At 45.7% G+C, this 24,280-nt stretch overlaps 1 protein-coding gene across 4 annotated transcripts in view; it reads right to left on the reverse strand.

Moving 5' to 3' along the window:
• Window positions 1-24,280, reverse strand: part of SIL1 (SIL1 nucleotide exchange factor) — a 222,467-nt gene that overhangs the window by 141,214 nt on the left and 56,973 nt on the right. For all 4 annotated transcript variants that reach the window (XM_017673104.3, XM_073221753.1, XM_073221752.1 and 1 more), the window contains 2 exons: window positions 20,862-20,964; window positions 15,526-15,661 (listed from right to left, as the gene is read on the reverse strand). In XM_017673104.3, the coding sequence (XP_017528593.3) occupies window positions 15,526-15,661; window positions 20,862-20,936 (211 nt within the window). In that variant the 5' untranslated portion in view covers window positions 20,937-20,964. The remainder of the gene's footprint in view (window positions 1-15,525; window positions 15,662-20,861; window positions 20,965-24,280) is intronic.

Below are 24,280 nucleotides of genomic sequence, written 5' to 3' on the forward strand. Positions count from 1 at the left end.
CTTGTCATTGCTAAGTCCTAGATGACGCAGGCCTGGGAAGGCTCCAGAACCTGCCAGCAGGTCAGATCACTGAGGCCAGAAATGGGGAGGAAAGCCCACAAAGATGGGACAGAAGGGAGGGGCTCTGCTCCAGACATATCTACAAAAGACGCAGGGGGTGGGAAGGTTGTTCCTAAAATAAGAGCTTCCCACTGGCTATGCTAAAAAGAAGCCACAGCTGGTTGGTCCAGACTTGCCCTAAGTCTCTCTGCATGTGGTCAGTCTCCTTGCCGACTCAGGACCCTTTGCCTTCCCGTGGCTATGTGATGAGGGGAGCGGGTACCTCAGAGGCAGCAACAATAGTGAGCAGTCTCTGAGGGGCTCCCACTCCCCCTGAGACTGTGCCAACAGTGAGCCCAGCAGGGGTCACCCTGGTTGGCCAGGCTGAAGGCACTCCTTTTCCTTGTTCTAACAGGTTGGTGGGCCAGCAGATCTCGCGCTCTCTGCCTACAGATTTTTTGTTGTCTCTGGCACCCCAAATTCCCATTCTGCCCTCTCCTCTGTTACCTTAGGTTCTTCTGACTTACCCAGGTCTTCATAGCCAAGGATTTTCTAGAACCCAAGGCTCCTTTTTCCTCTCCCCTGCTCCATTATCACCAGTAAGTCACTGTCAACAGTGTCATCAGCACTTGCCTGGAGGTCTAAATGACTTAAGAGGTCATTTAATGACCGACACAAAGACACCTGTACATCTAGATGTGTGAGTGGAGGGGTACAACTGCCAGCCTTCTGGTTCAAATGGATTCCCAAGCGGGCTCTGGTTCTCAAGGCCAAAGCACAGTGGCAGGAACAAAGCAAGCACTCAAGCACCTCAGGACTGAATTCTTTCCGTAGGTCTCTCTATAAAGTCCCTGGGATGTGAGAGACTATCCCCTATGCCACACAGACCTAACGGAGGCCCTACAAGAGGAGCAGGGGTTGCCTGGGAGGAAAAACAGAAGAGATGAGAAGCTGAACACCCAGACTCCACGCAAGAGACATACAAAATGGAATAGTGCGGCGATACGGAGGCAGGACATGCTCTCCATACACAGCCTGCCTGCCAGAATTCACTGGATGGCAGGAGTCCTAGATCTGTGGGCGAGGATTGAGTCATGTTATGTATCTCCTTTTTCTAAGCAGCATGTGCAAAAACTCCTCCATATCAGGAAAAGAAGGTGGGGAGAAGGGGGACAATATTCAAGGAAGGTGATGGTCTGCAATTAGAAGCACAGGATTTCATTCTAATGCTAGAGCAGTCTTCTCAGATTATAAATGGTCTGTTCTGGAAGAAACAAGGAAGGCTAGACTGTGGCTTTAGAGAAGGTCAAAATACTATTGCCATGAAACTATATCAACGCAGTGTTGATAATTTTCCTATAAGAAGCAAATCTTCCTATAACCAAAAATCAATCCCTCTCTGGAATTTTAGAAATCTATTACCACCCCCTCTTCAAAAAAAAAATTAGCTATTACCAGAAACTCTAAATGCGACACTAGAAGCTGAGCTCCAGCATAATTAGGGGAGATTTTGAACAATGCCCTGAGGCAGACCATAAAAGAAGAGGGTAGAAAGGAGTTATACACACGTTAGCAAGCTCATTTAGGGAATAGGCTGTGCATAATGCATGCAGGCCTGGGAGAGCAAACACTCCCTCCCGGCAGCCAGCTCAGAGGCAGGCTTCAAGCCACGACACCGGCAGATGGATGCCCCGGTGGCAATTGTGCATGCTCCAACAGCCGCCTCCTCCCGTCCACCCTTCAGTATCTGCTTATGCTCCCACCAGGGGTGGGGAGCCCCGGCAGACATTACCCCCAAAGAATAGTGCCTTTCCCTAGGGAAGGTAAATATTCCCATCAGAAGGCAGAAGCAATTTCTCTGTGCAGGAGAAAGGAGCAGGAAATATAAAGTTGCTCATTCAAAAGAGACAGATGAGCTCCACAAGCCGAGCAGTGCCCAACTGCCTGGAAAGGGTCTGCACATCCGTCAGCGCAGGCGGCTGTTGTGCAGGAAGGGGAGCAGAGCGTAAAAGGCCCGCTCATAGTGCTGGACTCTCTGGCCTCAGAACACTTGTTATTTCACTGAACAGAAGCTCCCGGAGAGTAGATGCCCCTCATCTTTCCACTGGGGCTCTAGCCTAAGCAAAGGGGCAGCAAAGGTTTGATTTGGAGCAGAGTCTCTCCTCTAGCCGAGGTGCTCTCGGTCCTCCCCATTCATACTCAAGGTCTGTCCACTTCAGGTCTTCACATTCACAAGCCTTCGGAGTAGTTGACTGTTCAATCTTGAGCCAGACACTTCTCCCTTCCGCCACCAACCCCCACCTTTTTTTTTTTAAGTCACATGTGACTAAAAGAGAAATGACAATTCACTAGTTTTATGCCTAAAATAACCTATAGAGAAATATGGTTTATGAATTCCACTGCGATACAATACCTATTTCAGAGTCCAACTATTTGTCACACTATTGAGTAATCCACATGCATCCCAAGGGTCTGACAATAAAATTTGTAAATCAATAGCTAAAAGCAGTACACCTTAGCCCCTGAGTTAAAATACAAAAGAACGTATTTTGACACTGATTTTTTTTTAACTTAGAAAATACAGGCTTCCAAAGGTAAATCTTACGAAGTTGTTGTGTCCTAGAATAGACTTTATACTTTCCAGACCTTCCCAAATGCTGACTTCAATGCAAAAATAAAAACTCCAAGATTCACATTCTTCCAATGATAATAATGGCTTTCTTCTACAAACCCTGCTGTTAAGCATGACAGAGATGGCCACATCAGTCATAAGGAAAGCATGTGTACCTTCTGCACCCAAGAAGAGCAAGCAAAACACCTGCTTTGAGCAAAAACGCAAGGCACTTAAAACAGGAAAGAAAGAAATTATTGCAGAGCTAGATTTGAACTAATTTTTTTTCTTCTGGATGATCAAACAGTGAGCTTGAGCGTAGGGGTAGCATCAAGATCCACAAACATATTGCCATAGTGATTGGTGCTTAGACAGAGGGATGAAACAGGCAGAATTTCATTTATATTCCAAGAGCAGAGACAAGCGGCCTGATCATTCAGCCCTGCGGAGAGTCCTAATGCAATGTAGTTCATATAGGTCAGTATGGCACTGCCGCAGGACCAGACCAGGCACCATGGCAAACACTTCACGTGCTCATCTCAACTACTACTTAAAACAATCCTCTGGAAGAGCTATTATTACTACCCCTATGTTACAGATGGTATTTCATTACAGGATATTTCATTAAACCTCAGGGAAATTAACTTGCCCAAGGCTACCCAGCTATAAAAGGCAGAGCTGAGGTGTGTACACTGACTTTACAGCTCTGCTGTCCATGGTATTCGAGGCACTGTAAAAACAACCAGAAGCCAAAATACAGCCCAGACCTGGCCCTCCACTGCCTCTCTGAAGGACATGTCTCTTTAAAGAAAGGGCATTTTAGACTCTTGTTTTTTTTCCCCAAAGGAGACAAAACTACTTCAGTTTAATTTCTAAGTTCTGCCCATATAACCAGAAATTCCTTTCTCTTGACAAGAAGCACCTTCTGGCCTAAGGACAAAGAAGAGGCCATTGTTCTCCTGAGACCTCACTCCAGACCAGCACCAGGCAGAGGAAAGGCAGGTGCATGTACGCATGCTCAGCTCAAGAGTACTCTCTCCCAAGGGCTGCTGCAAAGACATGGAGACACCGCAGTCACAGGATAAAAAATAAAACATAATACATTTTCTGAGATGGCTTCTTTCTTCCATGTCATGCCCAGAAATATCCAATGATGGGCAAAACAAGCTGGTACCTCCTTTTTAGCATTAGGCTTTTTGGGAAAGTTGAGGCACAACCCATTCATGTAGCACAGGGAGAGTCAGGGGTTGTCAACAGACAGGACTGTGGGAGACAGGCTGGGAATAACTCCAGCTGCACTCCAGGATTTGTTTTTAATGCTTATGTCTTTAGATCACTCAGTTCCACCACAGACTTGATTTTTCCCAAATCCCCTTCTGGCAATGCTAATGTGTTTTTCCTCTCTTTCTGACTGATCAGCGAAATAAGTGGCTGGAAGGATTGCCTTGGAAGTCATTTTTTTTGATGCTGGCAGAATTGAGTAAATATTCCCCCAGCTACACACCCCCACATCTATCCATCCCTGCCACCTGCCACTCAGCTGCAGGTACAGGCCATTACAGCAAGAGAGGAAAGGAGGGAGAGGGAGAGGATGGAAGGGAAAAGGGCTGAGGGCATGAAAATGAGGAACAAAGAGAGAAAAAGAAGATATTTTGTTCAAACTGAGTAACTATAGAACCAAGACTTCATTAACATGCAAAATCAGGATTAGATGATGCCAACTTATAAGTGAAAGGACTTGCCTGCCTTTGATTTGTCCTTTTCTTACTTCTCCCCACCTTCCTTCACCTCCCCTAAGTGTACCCCCAACCCCATCATTAAAAGGACTCCTGTAAATCAAACATTACATCTGGTCTCCCCACTGCCAGCTTTGTGCAAGAAAGAGCCTCTCCCCTTTGAAATCTACCATCCTCTACCCTAACTCCACAGTATCCTCAGTGAGCTATTTTGATCAAATACAGGAGGTTGAAATGCTAATGGTCTTTAGGGAACAATTCCTCCAGTCTCCCAATCTGCAGTCTCACTCAGTAGAAACTAAAGCCAGTGAATAGCCTTTAAATAACACTGCACGCACGACTACTTACTCCACTGTGTTTAGGGACATTGGGGTCCAACTCCTACGATCCATAAGATCTAATCTAGGAAATGAAAATGGGGCAGCTTGAATAATTCTGTGTCCTCTTGAATAATTTCCACTCAATGTGAATGACCTCCAAAATTCACATTATTTTTTTCCCATATAGACCTCAAACAGCACTGTTTTTAAGCAATGACCCTGCAGTGCCCATCTTCGGAAGAAAGAAAGGAAATCCTGAGAAAAGCTCTGAGGACCATCACTGACCAACCACAGGCTCCCAAGAGACAAAGAGCAGAGGTAGTTTCTTTATGGAACACCTTAAATCATGCACACAAGGCACCAAGCACAAGGGAATTCCCCCAAAATGTTAGTTTTCCTCCCTTCCCCAACAGCTAGACTAGAGTTTCTGAGTCCTAGTCTTCATCAGTCATTCTTGGCCGGGAGATACTAGACAAAGACTTCAACCTCTGTCCAAAAGCCTGACTTGGCAAAGCCAGGACGAAAGAACAGAGATTAACAAGATGATGTTCATGCAACACTGGGAGGGCTGCTGGGGTGGGACACAAGGGTAGTTTTTTTTTTCCCCCTAAGCAAAAAAAAAACGTTAGAAATATACCATATTACTAGTCCATAAAAACTCAACCTCTGCCCAGATAAGCTATAATTATGGCCACAACTAATCAAATCTGAAAACTTTTTAATCCAAAGAAATGGTTCTCTCCTTTCAAACTGCTTATACAAACCAGAAACAGACTGTTCTGTAACTAAAGAAATTAAAAACAACTTAATCTTTGTTTGCCCAAATCAACATATTATGGGAAATAAGGCAAGACCAACAACCTATTTCGTTCATAAACAGTAACAAAACTCTAACATGAACAGAAATACAATCAGCCTGATCACAGCACAAGCAACAAAAGGCTTACAGAGCCCCCTGCACACAAGCTCTGCTTCATTCAGGACTTTTTCAGGCCTGCCTGCCAGACCAGTGGCTGGTGGGGAACCTGTTTCAGAGAAGGCAGAGTTGAAGCAGGTTCAGAGGAGCTTCCGATAAAGTGCTCCAGCTTGCCTCACAGGCCAGGTGGACCAAGGTCTCCCTCACTAACCCCAAAGCCAAGCCAGCAGTACCCTGAATGACCTGCCCAGTACTTCTCACACTCTAGCTATCCCCTGTCAAGGCCTCAGAATGCTATGGAGTGACCAAACCCCCTGATCCTGGCCTGTCACAAAGTCAGGCTGTCACATGTCAGTTGGGCCCTTCCTGATGATGGCGGTGTTCAGTTCCAACCTACTGATTGTCTAAGCACCTTCCTCATGGTGGTTCTTCCTAACCTCTCCAGCCCTCAGGCCCCCAAGCCAGTCCCTCTCTTTCATCATCCAAAGGAGAAGCCCCACCCTCAGCCTGGCTCAGAAAACTGAAGACATCTAATGGAAGCTTTCTCAATTCCCTCTTTATCTCTCTCACTTTTCCTTGTTTTTTTCCAAGCTTCTACTTCCAAGGTTCATCATATTCACGAGGCCAAGGCTTTCTATCTGCCACCTAAACAACTTTGCCTCATCAATCTCCTCTCTAGGATTTCAAATCTCTGTCAACGTCGGTTCCTTTCAATGACCCTGCCTCTCAGAAGCCATTCCTTTCAGGGCCCCTTCTCTGCGTTCTCTTGAGTTATATTCCTGTCTGGGGGCGCCCCTATACCATAAACCCAGGCAAGCAAGTCTCTGTCATGCCTGCCATGGTATCTCCAGCATCAAGCACAATACCCTGGAACATTATTAGAATTCAGCAAATGTAACATGAAATAAACACATTTTTTGATGTGACTGTATCTGAAATCACCACTTAAGTTCTCTCCTTCCACTTACTCTCAAACCCCTGAGACCCAGGAATCTACCATCTTTCTTCATTTCTTCACCTTCCATTCACACACAGCCTGAGAAGAGTCAACCACATACTCACAGCTTACATTTACATTCCCATCTTTACATCTACTGCCTTGTCAGTTCTCGTATCTCCCTTCCTTCCACCGTCCCATCTGACAGAGGGGATGCTGCCCACGACCATCATCCCATTACTCCTACGCATCTCTGCCTCTCTAGCCAGGTAGATGGACTTACTTTTAGTTCTCTGCTCATGTCACTCCCCCGTCCCCTATTCACAACCTGTCCTCTTCTCTACCTAGTCAAATATCATCTCCTCTTAAATTACTGTCCAATTCCTAACTCGAGTGCTGTGACAAAACTAAAAGTAGAACTAGTTCCGGAAAAGGGCCTCTCATTCGAGGTCCAAGCCAGCCTTGAGTGCTGTTCACAGCCCTGGTTAGTCCCAACCTTGGAGATGGCCTACACACAGTCTTACCTAGCAGGGTGATGCCAATATTAGAGAAAGATGGGAATTCAGGGCTACACAGATTCTCTGAACTAAAGCGAAGCCCTGGGCATGAGAGCTGGGACTGGTTTTGGCAGCAAGTTTTCCATTATCCCTACTCCAATCTATGCTTTTCATTTCAGCCAGTCTGGGTGTCCCAGTCTTTGAGAGCTGAGGCTGTGCCACTCTGCTAAGTACTCTTTATTAAGCCTTGGAGAGAAAACGTGCATGGAGGAAGCAGAGAAAGGGGAGGATAAGGGCCTAGCGAGAGCATTAAGCTACAAACACTTGTTAGAAAGCAGACGGCCAACAGCTGCTCTCCATCACCATTCAAGTCCACAGAGTACAAACTGGACCCTGGCCTGCCCCACCCAGGTAATGAAGGCCAAAGCCCAGGCAGAGACACTCTGGTGCCAGGACAGAGCTTAGCCAGCTAGTCTCAAACTGGCCTCAGCCTTGGCAGTGGCTGCCACAGTGGTCACAAGGCTACCTGCCCTAGCCTCCACCTATTCTCCCAGTGGGGTATGGAATTTGGCTGCTGATGGGAAGTAGCCAGCCATCCTGGGAGACTCCACATATGGGAAGTGAGGTCTCTCTGAAATGAAAGATATAAGTTGCCCTCATGGAACCTTCTGGGGTCTTCATGTATACCAGCCACCATTCTTTTCTCTCCTGGTACAGGGTAATTTGGAGCCAAAGAAATTGTTCCTATAGGCCTCAAGATGCCTGGTATCCTGCCGTGCCCCTAAGCAGTTTCCCTAACAAACTCTTATTACCAAGGAGCAAAGGAGACGCTGAGAGTGGAGAATGCTTAACAAAGGCGAGGCAGGTGGCAGTAATGGGGAAAATGGGCCAGAAGTATAGGCAGGAGAGAAACAAATGAAGATTTCAGGGAATCTCCAAAAGACTGGAAAGGCTTCAAAGTGGAGGAGGAAGCACCAAAGATGAGCTCTGCTGAACACTTACACAGAAAAGCGGCTAAAGATAGCAACTTGTGTTCAAGAGAGGAGACAGACCACCACATAAAAACCACATTGCTCCCTCTACCCAGCCCCTAGCCCACCTTTCCAGCACTGCACTTGAGCCAGGGTAAAAGATCATCCAACAGCTCTTTATTATGCTTTTGTTATTCCTGAGTTTATGCTAATGAAATGACTCTTACTAGACAGGGGACTTCAGATAACTTCAGGATGAGAGCTGGTCACCAGAGAGACCAAGCCATGATCAGAAGGTTAGAACTTTTACCCCATCCACCAACCTTCAAGAAATGGAGGGGGGCAGGGCTGGAGATTGAGTTCAATCACCAATGGTCAGTGATTTAATCAATTATATCTGTGTAATGAAACTTCCATAAAAGCCCCTAAACAATGAGGTTCAGAGAGGTGGTGACCACATACAGAGAACTGCTGGGAGGGTACTGTGCCCAGACAGGGTATGGAAGCTCTCCGTCCACCCTCCTCATATTGTACCTTGTATGCATCTCTTCCATTTGCCTGTTACTGAGTTATATTATTTACAATAAATAAGTAAATATAAATAAAGTGTTTTCCTGAGTTCTGTGAACTGTTCTAGCAAATCACTGAACCTGAGAGGGTTATGGAAATCCCCAGTTGACAGCTGGTCAGACAGAACTATGAGTGGCCTATGACTCAGGAAAAAACAGAAAATCTGAACAGATCAATTACCAGGAACAAAATTGAATTGGTAATGAAAAAACTACCTAAGAACAAAACCCCTGGACCAGATGGTTTCACTGCTGAATTTTATCAAACATTTAGTGAAGACTTAATACCCATCCTCCTTAAAGTTTTCCAAAAAGTAGAAGAGGAGGGAATACTCCCAAACTCATTCTACAAGGCCAGCATCACTCTAATACCAAAACCACGCAAAGACACCACAAAAAAAAAGAAAGAAAAACAAAATTACAGATCAATATCCTTGATGAACATAGATGCAAAAATACTCAACAAAATATTAGCAAACCAAATTCAAAAATACATCAAAAAGATCATCCATCATGATCAAGTAGGATTTATTCCAGGGATGCAAGGATGGTACAGTATTTGAAAATCCATCAACATCATCCACCACATCAACAAAAGGAAGGACAAAAACCATATGATCATCTCCACAGATGCTGAAAAAGCATTGACAAAATTCAACATCCATTCATGATAAAAACTCTCAACAAAATGGGTATAGAGGGCAAGTACCTCAACATAATAAAGGCCATATATGACAGACCCACAGTCAACATCATACTTAACAGCAAGAAGCTGAAAGCTTTTCCTTTAAGATCAGGAACAAGACAAGCATGCCCACTCTCTCCACTTTTATTCGACATAGTTCTGGAGGTCCACAGCAATCAGACAACGCAAAGAAATAAAAGGAATCCAGACTGGCAAGGAAGAAGTTAAACTGTCCCTGTTTGCAGATGACATGATACTGTACATAAAAAAATCTAAAGAATCCACTCCAAAACTAGTAGATCTAATGTCTGAATTCAGCAAAGTTGCAGGATACAAAATTAATACATAGGAATCTGTTGCATTCCTATATACCAACGATGAACTTAGCAGAAAGAGAAATCAGGAAAACAATTCCATTCACAATTACATCAAAAAGAATAAAACACCTAGGAATAAACCTAACCAAGGAAGTGAAAGACCTATACTTTGAAAACTACAAGACACTCATGAGAGAAATTAAATAAGATACTAAAAAATGGAAACACATCCCATGCTCATGGATAGGAAGAATTAATATTGTTAAAATGGCCATCTTGCCTAAAGCTATCTACAGATTCAATGCAATTCCTATCAAAATACCAACAGCATTCTTCAGTGAACAACAACAAATGCTGGCAAGAATGTGAAGAAAGAGGAACCCTCCTACACTGATGGTGGGAATGTAAACTAGTTCAACCATTGTGGAAAGCAATATGGAGGTTCCTCAAAAAACTAAAATTAGAAATACCATTTGACCCAGGAATTCCACTCCTAGAAATTTACCCAAAGAAAACAATTTCTCAGATTCAAAAAGACATATGCACCCCTATGTTTATCACAGCACTATTTACAATAGCCAAGAAATGGAAGCAACCTAAGTGTCCATCAGTAGATGAATGGATAAAGCAGAGGTGGTACATATACACAATGGAATACTATTCAGCCATAAGAAACAAATCCTACCATTTGCAACAACATGGATAGAGTTAGAGGGTATTATGCTCAGTGAAATAAGTCAGAGAAAGACAAATACCAAATGATTTCCCTCATTTGTGTAGTGTAACAATGAAGCAAAACTGAAGAAAGAAACCAGTAGCAGACTCACAGACTCCAAGTAGGGACTAGTGGTTACCAAAGGGGAGGGGTGGGGGAAGATGGTTGGGGAGGGAAGGAGGAGGGCAGGCACTGTGGGGTATCGTGATTGGTGCACATGGTGTGTGTGGGGTCACGGGGAAGACATTGTAGCTCAGAGAAGACAAATAGGGACTCTGTGGCATCTTACTACACTGATGGACAGTGACTGCAATGGGGTATGGGGGGGACTCGATAATAATGGTGAATATAATAACCACATTGTTTTTCATGTGAAACCTTCATAAGAGTGTATATCAATGATACCTTAATAAAAGAAAAAACAAGAATAAACAAAGATGAAAGTTTAAAAAAAAAAAAAAGAAGTATGAGTGGCCTAGAACTTTCAACTGGCATCTGAGGTAGAGGCTGAGGCACTGAGCCCTTTAACACCAGGATCTGACACTAACCCCAGCAGGCAGTATTAGGATTGAGCTGAATTCTTGGACACCCAGTTGGTGTTGGAGGATTGGAAAATCACACAGCCAAAGGGGCCAAAGGCTTGACAGACAGTCCCACAGAGTCACCCAAACCAGAGGCAGGTGTTCCTTCAGACAGATGTCCAGGGCCTGCAGGAAATCAGACTCCTCTTTTAAATACTTGAAACAGAGTAGTTGGTCTACTATAAATGAGGTTTTTAAAATTCAATTCCCTGCTATTGCTTATGCAGATCTGAAATGATCTGACCAGATGGCTGGTGCTCTATAATTCTTGGATTGCTCTCATCAGTTGTTGATGATTTGGATTTTTTTCTTTCCCTTTTTTTTTTTTTAACCCCCTCACATGAATGTGTTTCTGCACAGGCTTCCTGCAAGCTCCCGTCAAAGGGCTCTTTGTGATAATGCCAATATTTCAGAGCTTCTCACAGCCTCTTAGAAGTCAGCTCAGGTCAGTAGGGAGCTCCAGGTTTGCACTTCCTTGACCCCACATACAGCCAACGTGCAGCACTGGCTACTGGGCAAGACAAGGGTCTTCCCAGGCTGCCCTGTCACCTCCACTTCTCCTTCAGGCCCCCAAGGAAAGGGAGGCAGCAAAGGCATATTTTTTTCAGTGACAACTTACAGGGACTTATTGAATGTTTCTTAATGTGCCAGGCCTTGTGTGAAACATTTTACAAATATTAATCTTGTTTCAGTCTCACATTATCTCTGTAAAGTAGATTATTTACATGAGGAAACCAAGGTTCAGAGATTCTAATCAACCTAGCCAAAGCCACTCAGCTCAAAAAGAGATCTGAAAGTAGGACTGGAAGTTTAGCATCATAAAATGCGACACCTGTCCACTGAGATCTTAGGGATAGAAAAAAAAGGTCCAGGCCTCCCCACAGCCCGCTTTGTGCCCTCACTGAGCACAAGACACTTCCACCAGGATATCCAAAACACTCTGGTGCCTTTTTCTGTCTCTGCATCATTGGTGAGACTATTAGCTGCTAGAAGCTGCCTCACGTCCCATTTGCTACCCAGAAAGATAGTCTGGCACAGTGGTTAAGAACTCAGGCTTAGGACCAAACTAAGTTAGGTTTGAATTCTGGCTCCACCACTTATTGGCTGTTTGGCTAAGTCACTTCTCTCTGGAGACTCAGTTTTGTCTTCAAAAATGAGGGAAGTTATAGCACCTGCCCGCAAAGAACACCTGGCACAGTCAATGATCAATATGCATGACCTATTATCTGTATCTCTAGCTACAGTGCAATGCCTGGCACAAAGTGAGGGCTCAGAAAATGCCCAAGGAGCAGAGGCTGCACCATACCTGACTGACCAGCTTTCTTTAATAATGAGTACACAGGCATAAAGTTCTGGGCTTCAGGGGTCCTCAGCCCCAGGACAAATTCCTGAGTTCCCTGACCAGAACCCATAGGACCTGCCAGCAAACAGCTTTCCTCTGCTTGCTTGTGAACAGCTGATGCTGATTCCACACTGAAACACTTGCTGTGCCTCCATAAGGTGAGACAGATCCCAAAATAAACCAGAAGAGAGAGAGAGACAGGAAAATCACTTCCAGGAACAAGCGGCTCACAGTGAGGATGCTGACAGTAATAACAGGCAAACAGACTTCAGGAGAGTGACCTGCAGCTGCTCCAGGGCTAAGCAGCTGGGGCCCAATTCCTACCTGGCCTGGTGGGAGAACCCATGTTGTCATGAGTTGGTCCCCTGCTGTTCCAGGCCACAGCGGGTAGTCTGGGAATCTGCCTAAAGATGAGCCACACCATGTATCCCTGTACCTCCTTAGAGGCCTGAGAACAGAGCTAAGATCCTCCTTCCAGAGACCCGAGGGTGACAGAAGGTACCAAACTAGGGTCGGTAACTATCAACATAAACTAGTCATTTTCCCAGAAGTCCCCAAAAGATACTCCACCATCTTCCTGTGCCAAGTCCCTAACTCTCAGGCAGGAAATGCTGTGCTAACTACTTCTGTTCCCTCATCAAAAATCTCTGTGGAGGGAGGAAGAGGGAGCATTTCCTGACCATGGAAATCTCTCCTTTTCACCGTAAGATCCCTTCCCCACCTAAGGCCAGAAAGGACAAGAAAGCTACATGCTCATGCACCCTCACTGGCATCCAATTCTGCAATCAAGTTGAAGGGGTGGCACAAATGGAGAATTTACCATTTAAAATCAGAACTGTGTGCACTGAGTGATGTCTTCATGTCAAGGATCCTCACCACAGCCTCTGCAGCAGGTAAGGCAGTACATCTCCTTGACATCACCAATGGGGAGACTGAAGGACAGAAGGATTCAGTGCCCAAGATTCCCTAAGTAGCAAAGTTAGGATCTGAACCCAGAACTGGCTGGATCTAAAGTCTGTCCTCTTAACCACTAAATTATACTTTCTCCCATTCATCTACCCACCAAACAAGTTCCCAAGACTGGCTACATTCCTTTTAACCTTTAGGTGGCTATGTTGGAGACCTCCGAGGTAGCATTCAGAAAATGGTGAATTAAATATTATTATACTGATTGAAGGCAAGTGCCAGCTATCTACACAGACCACTAAGAAGTCAATTTCCTACCAACAGACATACATTCAAAAGCTTCTCAATATACACACAGAACACCTCACTCCTGAACAGGAGGGGTCCAAGACAGTCTTGTCTGCCTCCACTAGCATGACTCCCTAGTACTAGACTCTGCGCCATTTCACATCAGACACTGAGGCCAGAACCAGTCTCTCACTTGACCTCTTCTCACCAGTCCTGCTTTGGGGAGGAGTGTAGGTGAAACACACTCAGGTTGGAGCTCGAGCTGCTCTGCCCCCTGAGCTGTGGGGCCTGAGTGTCTGTGCTCTACTGCAACACGACAGCCGTTGCGGCAGCTTAGAGAGAATTGGGCACAGAAGAATTTATTTATTTATTTATTTATTTTTATTAAAGTATCATTGATATACAATCTTATGAAGGTTTCACATGAACAACATTGTGATTTCAACATTCACCCATATTATCAAGTGGGACAGAATTTACAAGAGGCTCTTGAGAAACTAAAAGGCAGAAGGTACTGTCACTAGGGCATCAAGTTAGATGTAAAAATCAGTGCTCCACTCTAATTCTCCAGGAGTCACTCAGAGCCCTCGCAGGCTCTGGCCACCAATAACAGCTCCACTGCCCAAAGGGCTGGGCAAGGGCCCCAGGTCAGAACCTCCAGGCTTGTTCTGCAGTGTGGACCAGGGCCTTGAAGGGTGCCACAGGAAGAGAGGGTAGGAGTGAGAGCAACAGGACACTGGCCTCCATCTACATCGGGCACCTGCCTGGTTAGAAGTGCCACAAGCACTTTTAACCACATAAAACCAGTGGATACAGCCCACATCTCTTCCACTCCCCATCCCTGCGAGCCCCTGTAGGTTTGGTCTTCAAAGGCCAGGAACTCAGTTCTCATGGAAGCTGGGGAAGGGCTGCCCGAAGTTGGATCTATGAAACCCAGTGCCTCTCTCTGTTCCCAAAACCTCGCTCTATCCAATGCCGTTAGCTTCCGCTTAGCCTCCTTGGTGCTTCACTACTCTTCTGTGCAGCAACTACCTGTATGCAGGCCCGGCAGGACTGATACCACCACCACAAAGTTGGCTGGCACGGCAAATACTGCCCCTGCCAGCAGAGCAGTAATGGGGGCAGTTGAGGACATGGTGATGAATATCGTCAAGGAGCCGATTAAACTACACTGTGGCAACTGCCAGGGCTTGCCATCCACCTTACCACCTTGCTGTTTAAAGAATACAAACAGCCTACTCCTGAGAACACACCCAAGTATTACTATAGTAGGGCTCTAGGAGGAAGGGGGTCCAGGTTCTGGAGTCAATGACATAGGACAAGTTAGCTGAATGACATAGGTCAAGTCACCTAACTTCTCTGAGCTTCAGTGTTTTCATAGGAAAATAAAGATAATAATAGTTACTATTGTGAAGATTGAACAAGATTATGCACAAGAAGCACTTTAACAGTACCTAAATATGGTAAATACTACACAATTGCTGGCTACTCGCATTATTATTTTAAGCCCCGGGCCCAGGCTCATAAAAGGGTAAAAAAATTGTTCCTTCTGAGGTCGCTCCATTTAAAAACCAGGCCAGGACCATCCCGTTTCTTGGCACAGGTTCCTTTAGTAACAGACCACTCCTGCCCCACACCGGTGCTCAGCATTCTCCCGTGAACAATATTTCAGCAGCACTGAGCCGAGCAGCAGAGCCCAAAATAGCATTTGCAGAGCAAGGCACATGTCACTGCCTCTCCTGTGCTTCAGAAGTGCAAGGAAAGAAAGTTTTCAATCACTTGCTCAGGAAGTTCGGCCACCCACCACAGCCAGGCACTAGGCAAGCAGAAAGAAAATGGCCTAGGAAGGTGCACTCTTCTCCTCCATGCCCCTCCTCCCCTCCCCAGCTATGTTTGGCACGACCTGTGTTCTGCTGGAGAATGAAGGTCCCTGAGCCCTGCAGCAGCAGCCACCACTCTGATGGACCACACCGTTCCCCTCCAGCAGTCTAGAGAGTAACTGCTCCTTCCAAGCAGCCTTGTGGGGACAAAGGACATAAGCAGTTTGAATTCAGATTTAGAGTGTGTTTCATGGGGACCGGGCTGGGCTTGGTACCTGGCTGAAGGGCCTGCCACTCATGGGTCGGGTGAAACACCTCCAGGACTGCGGGGTCCAGCTCCTCCTCTGCCGTGGTTTGCTTTCTCTCTGTTTCTTTGGCACTGATCTTCTCTGGGTTGGTCAGCGCAAACTCCTTCAGAGAAAAGAAAACAGGGCATGACCCACCACAGCCAGGCACTAGGCAAGCAGAAAGAAAATGGCCTAGGAAGGTGCACTCTTCTCCTCCATGCCCCTTCTCCCCTCCCCAGCTATGTTTAGACTTTTCACTAAGTTAGGCTCGGAAAAAATGTGAGTGAGGTTCTATGGTCAAAGGAACACAGCATGTGATGTGTGCAGACAGCACTTTTGTCTATACATACAGAAAAAGTCTACAGAGTTCCACACTATCACGGGGGAAATACACTGGGAGGAGGGCTGGCAAAGGAAGACAGTAAGAGCCTTTTACTTGATATATCGCTGTACTGTTTGATGCTTAAAAACTCAAAACTTGCTACTCTTACAATTTAAAACAATGTATTTATAAAAGAAAAAGCATGTATGAACAGAACAATAAGGCCTCAAAATGGGCATCCAGATGTACAAAAGCTGTCAGCTGAGGCCTGATTCCGAAGCAGCCCGGCAGGGCGCAGTAAGGGCCTGGGAGTTCCCCCAGGGTGCCTATGGGGCAAAAATGACCTCTGGGGACTCTCCAGTCTATGGAGAAGGGGGTGCAAGTGGGAAGCTGGGAGTCTGACCAGGCTGAGGAAGAAGCCCAGGTTGGACACCTCTTCCTAAAGCCTGTATTCCTTTATCCCATGGAGAGCGCGGAGGATTAATGACACGGTGTCTACAGAGCACTTTGAGCTCAGGAGATGGAGATGCAAGATAAGTACAAAGTATTATTCATTTTGTTCCTTCCCAGCCTCCCATCCTTCCTGTCCCATTTTTAAACCTGCTCTTGCATAAAAGCAGTAATGCCTCAGGAAATTGGAACCAGAGGGTTTCAGAGCTCCGGGAAATTACATTTGGGAGGGCAAGGAGGAACCTGTACCAGCACAGGAGGGGAGAGGCACCCTGTATTCTGACGGCATGGACGAATTTCCAACAGCTGAGTTTCCCGAGGGCAGGGTCTGCATCAGTCTCTTTCACCACCGTTTTCCATGCTCAGAACACGTTTAGTTTGTACTCGCAGAACAAAGGAAAGAACACCCCCCTCCCGCAGGCAGGTAGGTCTTTTGGATGCTTGGAGGCAAAACCCAAGTGGCTGAGTCTGCTGGAGTCAGGCACTAGCCCTACGTTCCAGAACAAGGACCACCGTGTCCACTAAGTAAGTATCTAGAGCCTATGCACTCCAGGGCCCAGCCATGCTAGTCGGCCTCTACCAGAAGCACCACACACCAGCCCGTGGGGCCAGAAGAATGTTAATAGAATTTACCTCAACTAGGATGAGGCAAATACCTCCAGGGGCCAGGCAGGGGTGGATGTAAATGAATGAGGTGGCCAGGAGTAAAACAACAGCAGGGTGGTGGTGGGGCTGTACAAACAGAGCCCTCCCGCCTTGACTGAGGAACACAGCTGCTACTCAACTGCTCTACCACTGCTACCAAGAAGACAGAAACCAGATGTTTATGTGAAATTTTCTTACTTTTAGAACACTAAGAAGGCCAAACTAAACAGTTCTAAGATTTAAACTGCATTAGTATATCTATCAGCCAGGTAATTCTCGGCAGTTGTGGCTATAAGCAAGCAACCAAATTCCCATCAAGAGAAGCAGAAAGAGGCCAGGGGGATGGTGATGATGAGAACATGGCAAGAAGTCATTCAAATCCTAGGCAGGGCTAGTGTTCATTCTGATGACTAGGGGTTGGGGAAGCCCCTTTTTGGATTTCTTTAACAAGGTTAACAGAGTAGGTTCAAGAGGAATTAGGAGGAGGAGATGAACCACTGAGCCACATGCTTCAAGCCTTAGGAAAGCTAAACACTTTTGTAATAATCCCATCACTGCTCAGAATGTTTTTGAGCCTCCTCTTTGTATCACCTCTGAACAGGGTTTAAGATACACATACACACATATACACAGACACGCAATCTGCCATTATTTTACAGTACACCTCAGTTTTTAGTGCGGGTGATACAAAATTGGTGTTCCCCTGTTTGAACAGCTCAGCCTGTGTCACCAAATCTGGCTCTGAGTGACTGTGGACTATTTGCCCAAATCACATCTGGCAAGTACTGAGGGAGGTTCAGGCAAATGAACATACCACAAGCTAGACAGTCAGTTCAAAAGGGGAATTTCAGAAAATATTTTGAGGAAAAGCAGTACCACAAGGGTGATGTTGTAACGGTAACAGCAGCTACTTTTTATTAACGTTCACCATATGCCTGGCAATGGGCTAAAATGACTTCTATGCCTCTCAAAATTAGCCAAATTTCATGAAGCAAATACTTTTATTCCCATTTCATAGATGAGGATGGATACAGGGCCTGTGCAAACTCGCACTGCTGAAAAAAGCAGAGCAGAGACTTAAGTCCAGGCCTGCGTGGCTCCAAAGCCCATGTATGGATTTCAACTCACTTCCGTGTTTCTGTTCTTGGTCATGTGTCCTAAATGGTGCTCTGAATGCTGAGGGAATAAAGCAGGGGTGATGGGATCACCTTAGCACATCTGCCAGCTCATCCCCCCTTCCAAGGGAAGGCATTCATGGACCGGGTGAGAAACCAGTCCCAGAGAAAGGACAAGCAAGGAGAGCCTCTCCGCCGCAACAGTGTCCTCAACAAGAGAGAAAGACGGAGAGGCAAAGAAGCCGCCAGCCCTTGGTCAACACTGAAGTAAATCCCATGCTCTGGGCCATTGCAGCCTGCCTCTCAGGGCTCCTTTCTGAAATGAATTCTCAGCACTCTCTTCTCCACAGCATCACTCAAACACCAATTTCTTCTCAACTGACTGGCAAGAAATCCCAACTAAGGTGTTAGCTGACAACAGCTTACCATGTCTTACTTTCTTGTGCTTGCATCTGAATAAAAGATTCTAAAGACCAAAACCTTCAAGAACCAGAGAATGAATGAATTTCCAACAGTAGGTTGACAGATGCTGTGACAGAGACAGCGCCAGGGCAACATTCTGGGACAGGAGCCTACCTAACAGAGCCCTAAATTAAAAGATAGAAGCATCCACCCCCTAACTAAAAATAACGGCTGACATTTATTGACCATCCATTGACCACATTGTGTCAGTCCCAATGCTATGTGCTCTCTCTATATATAATCACATTTAATCGACACTAAAATCTTAAGAGGGAGATACCAACTGTTTTTAAAATGAGAAAACAAAGCACAGAAATGGCCAAACTGCCAAAGTAGGTGGCAAAAGGGAATTCACCAAGGGTCTGTGCTCCTTCCACCGGGTTCCGCTACCTTCCTCACTGCTCACCACTTTTTTGAGGGCCAGTATACGACACAACCACGCCCCTTCAGCATCCACCCTGCTCCTAAGATGTGGCATCCCAGGGAGGTGCCGCAACAGGAGCCAGGAAGGGAGGCTGGCTCCAGATCACACCCTGAGACACAGAGACAGCCTTTCCTGGGTGACCATTAACATGCACAAATACTCCAGGGGAAGACAATTCCAGGCCACCACGAATAGTTGCCTGGACTCCAGGCTCTAAAGAGAGGATCATAACACCCCTTCCCCGACCCATTTTCACTGTTGTGAAGGTAGATGGCTACATAATTTGGATTTTAAATGCCATCAGGGCAGCAAGTTTTATGGTATGAGAAAAAAGATGCTTCAACTCCTTGTGCTTAGCACATGATGAAGGAGAATGACAAATGGATACAGCTTAGGAACAGACATGAGGATAAAAGCAGCTTCTGTTGATGACAGTCAGTATTAACATTTTTCTGAGACTAGACTCAATAGAGCTAATATAAATGGGCCAGAATAATTATGGCTCTGAAAGCTCGTCTATTTGGTTGGACTATTATCCAAAAGGGACTTACTAACACACGGTCCTTAAGTAAATTCATCAGCATGCTTTTGTTAATTGTGCATCTGCTAACACTCACAATGGGGAGCACCGGATCCTCATGAGCAGGAGGGTTGAGAGGTGGTGGGGAACAACTCCCCAGTCCCTCAAGACACTTGGGTGCTTTTCTGGGCCAAGCTATGCCAGAGATAGCCCCAACCTCATGCTGTGGCCAGTCCCACCTCTGGGGCCAATGGGCTCTCATTCCCACTGTCCTTGAAGAAGAGGACAAAAAACTGACACCAACAAGATCTTAGTCAGAGAACATTAAAAGCTCAAAAGGATTCGTGACTCCTAACTGTACTTTCTCTCCTATTCCACAAAGTGGTGAGAAAGGCAGAGAGAAAACAAATGACTTCAGAGAAAAGGTGGAAGCTTGCCATGAGACAGAGGTGAACCTCAACTGAGCTGAATTGTTATTAAATTCATCACAATTGTAATTTGCACCTCAAAGCCCTCCAGCTCCAAAGCTTCCAGCACTTTATCCAACATTTAGTGGGAGCCCCTGGGGTTGGGGAAGATGGGCAGGGGAGGCTGAAATTGTCAGACAGCTGACAGTTGAGGCTTCTCAAGAGGGGAAAGAGAGGGCACTGGGAGCTGGTCGCAGGCAGGCTGTTGCTGGGGCAGGCAGGAAAATGGGGCCAGGAACCTAGCGTGCTGCAGTCAGGCCAAGCTCAGGGCCTTCCCACGCATTCTGCTCCTGCCTGTAGCAATGACAGAAATCCTCAGCATTGAGGTCTAGGTTAATGAAAAGAGGTCTGGGAAAAACAAGAAGGACAGAGGGAAAGAGGACACAGAGATACAGGCCGACTAAGAAAGCACAAGGAAGAGGGGAGTAGAGGAAACAGCAGATATCACTTGGTGCTCACCACACAGGCACCCAGCTCTTGGGGAGAACCCTGACCTCCCAGCGTTGCCACAAACTGGCTATAGGATTTTAGCTAAGTTATTTAATATGTCTGAGCCTTAGTTTCCTCCTTTTCAAAATGAGAATCATAATTGTCTACTCCATTGGGTTTCTGGGTGGATTAAATAAGAATACATATAAAGCACTTAATACAATCCTTATTACATGGTAAGCTTACTAATACCACCACCATCACCACCACATCAACTTCTTTTCCCCAAAGGGAAAATATGCCATCAGCATTAAACAGAGGCCAGAGGACTCAGGGATGAAGGGGGCAGTGGAAGTACACATACACCAGAACCCAATGCTAGCCACGTTCCAGTAAGAAAAACACAAGCTCACCCAACGCCTACAGCAGCCCTGACTGCATGGAAGCTTTCTTGGAACAGAAATCCCTCTCTTTGTGATAAGATACTTACCAGGTTCTGATGACTGAGGCAAAAGGTGAAGCGGGAGGCCATCAGCAGCGCAAGCAGCATGCCCAACGGAGCCATCCTAGATTGCAGCAGGGCCTGGGGGTGTCTAGAGACCCGAGGAGCATAAACACAGAAAACAAAAGGTCAACAGGAAGCTGGTGCCTGGTCCCCCAGGATCATGTTTCCCATGATTCCTTGTTCAACAGATGTCAGACATTCCTGCAAGGGGGTATCATAGGCCTTCTACACAGGGGTAGGTCACCCTGAAGTAAGCCTCCATCTCCCATGAGGAGTCCAGCCACCAAAGGGGAGATATGCCTTGCCCAGAAGTGGACAGCCAACCAATACTCTTGCATGGGCTGTAACAGCCCTGGTTGCTTCCTACCTCATTATCAGCTTATCAGGTTGTGCAGGGTACCGGCTATGGTGATGTGGTAATGAGAGAAGGAAACTAACCAACTGATTTGTGTGAGAACAGACATGTGCCCAAATCTGCATAAACCTTTACAACCATTTGCTTCTAAACCATACCCACATGTTGTACCTGAAGACTGATGCCATCAGATCCCATAAATGAGCAAAGTTTAATAGTCCCAAGCTATAAAGCCTCTCACATCACTTTTCAAACAGCCAGATAAACCAAAATGCAGGGCCCTAGTAGCTGTTAAAATTAAAATCCACAAGGATGAAAAGATATCCCGTGTTCATGGGTTAGACTTAACACTGTTAAGATAATAATACTACCCAAAGTGATACACAGGTTCAACACAACCCCTATCAAAATCTCAGTGGTGTTTTTTATAGAAATGGAGAAACCCATCCTAAAATACACAGGGAATTTCAAGGGACCCAGGACAGACAAAAAAGTCTTGAAAAAGAACAAAGTTGGAGAACTCACATTTCCTGATTTTAAAACTTACTATAAAGTTAACAGTAATCAAAACAGTGTGGCACTGGCATAAGCTTAGACATAGGAAATAGAATTGAAGATAGAATATATTCTATCTATATCTACCTGATAAGGACTTAACATCCAGAATATATAAACAACTCCTACAACTCAACAACAAAAGACAACCAATCTAAATAAAAAATGGGCAAAGGACTTGAACAGACATTTCTCCAAAGAAAATACACAAATGCCAAAGGGACATGAAAAGATTCGCACCATCATTAATCATCAAAGAAATGTAAATCAAAGCCACAGTGAAATACCACTTTATATCCACTACAATGGCTATAATTAAAAAGAAAAAAAAACAAAATGGAATTAACAAATGTTAATGGGAATGCTAAGAAACTGGAACCCTGTACACTGCTGGTGGGAAGGTAAAATGGTGCAGCTGCTGAGGGGCACAGTTTGGCAGTTCCTCAAAAAACTAAACTTAGATTTACCATATGATCCAACAATTCCACTCCTAGGTGTATATTCCACCCAGAAGATCTCAAAACAAGTGACTCAAACAGAGGCTTCCATGTGAATGTTCATAGCCGCATTATTCATAATAACCAAAAGGTGGAAACAACCCAAGTATCCATCAACAGATGAATGGATTTTTTTTAATGTGGTAATACATACAATGGAATATAATTCAGCCATAAAAAGAATGAAATTCTGGTACATGCTTCAACATGAATGAACCTTGAAAACACCACAAGTGAAATAAGCTAGACACAAAAGGACAGATATTGTATGATTCTACCTAAATGAAATATCTAGAATAGGCCAACTCAGAGAGACAAGTAGTTACAGGTTGTCAGGGGCCATTCCTTAATGGATACAGAGTTTCTGTTTGGAGCAGTGAAAATTGGTCAGTCAACTACAACAAAAGTTGAGAACTTAATACAAATTGACAAATGATGTAGGAAAGAAAGGCAGAAAACAAAACAAGCAAAAAGAAAGTTCTAGAAAAATTCATTCGTGTGTTAGGGCTATCCCAGACTCCTATAAATAGTTTGATCACTCAGCCCCAGTACACCTCATTAGGCAGTTTACTCAAAAGAGGCTTAACTGAATCATGGGGAACATCTCTGGAGACTATGGTGTTTAGCTTTTCTCTTTCCTATTCCTGCCACATCCCATTTTCTACCTCAGGAAATAGGTCCCGTGACATGATAGCAATGGAACCCAAAGCCCTGCCTGAACCCCCTCTCAGAAGGTATTACCCCTTGCTCAGCCTCATGTTCTCAGGGGCAGACAGAAACTTTCCCTAAGGACATCAGGAGCCATGAAGGAAAACAGCCCTGCTGGACCAGCACTGCACTAAAAAAGCACAGCCAAATGGAAAAGCAAAGGCTTAGGTGCTAAAAATAGCTGCTACACTCACCCAGCAGCAAAAGTCTTTGCTTTCTGCTAGCTTATTCCCTCTTTTTCTGTTGGCAAAATGGAATGACTGAGCTTCCCCCAGCAGCCTGGCTCCCTGGGGCACCAATCACACTGAAAGACAAGGAGTGAGTTCACAGCACAGCACTAGGTTCTGGACAGGTGCCTGGCCATGCCTGGGTGTGATGGGGGTAGGGGACCAGGCGATGAGGAGAAACAAGGGGCAGGGGCTGCCACATCAGGAGTGAGAAGGCTGGAAAGGCCCGGGGAGATGGGCCCCAAGAGGCCACAGCCCTGGAGCTTCCTCTAATACCACAGATCTTTCTGATACCTGCAGCCTTGGCTGCGGGGCAAAGAGGAATAAGAAATATACCCAGGGTACTCACAGCATTATGAAGACAACATACAATAAGAGAGCATAAAGACTACCCCCAAAGCCACAGATTTCCCTTCCCTGCATGAGAGTGTTCATGTGTATGTGCATACACGCGCGCACACACACACTGAGAGCTCCCTCTTTACAGCCAGGGATAAACACAGGCACTGATGCCACTGATGCTGGGGAAGAGATGAGAGGAAGAGGCAAAAGAAAATGAAGAAGGGCAAGGATGACAAACGGGCAGGAGGCCCCGAAGAGACTGAGGAAGAAGAGGTTGGGGACAGGTGGTGAACAAACAGGAAGCGGGAAGGGAGTAGGGAGTGAGGGGGAGACATGGCAGCTCCCCCAAGCATCCCGGCCACCTCCACCTTCTGCACACACACTAGCACCCTCAGAAGCATTTCCTGCCAATACTAAGGATGAGAGATTGATTAGCAAGTGGATCCTTCATTCGCCCTCAATGATTCCATGTGGACCACACACCTGACCTATTTATTGCCTCCATGTATTTTCCCATGAAACAGGGAGAGAGAGAACATGGGGGAGGGGACAGATATCTGGGGACAGCCCAAAGAAAAGTGAGGCTGGGAGAAAAACAACTGGTGTGAAACAGTTTCCCGGGCTTTGCAGGGGCACCCAGAAAGCAAGTGCAAATTCTGCAGCACCCAGGCCTGGGTAGTGGTGTCCTCTGTCCCCTTAAGGCCTGGCCTGCAGCCATGC

The sequence above is a fragment of the Manis javanica genome, chromosome 14 (assembly GCF_040802235.1).
Source record: "Manis javanica isolate MJ-LG chromosome 14, MJ_LKY, whole genome shotgun sequence".
NCBI classification, from domain to species: Eukaryota; Metazoa; Chordata; class Mammalia; order Pholidota; family Manidae; genus Manis; species Manis javanica.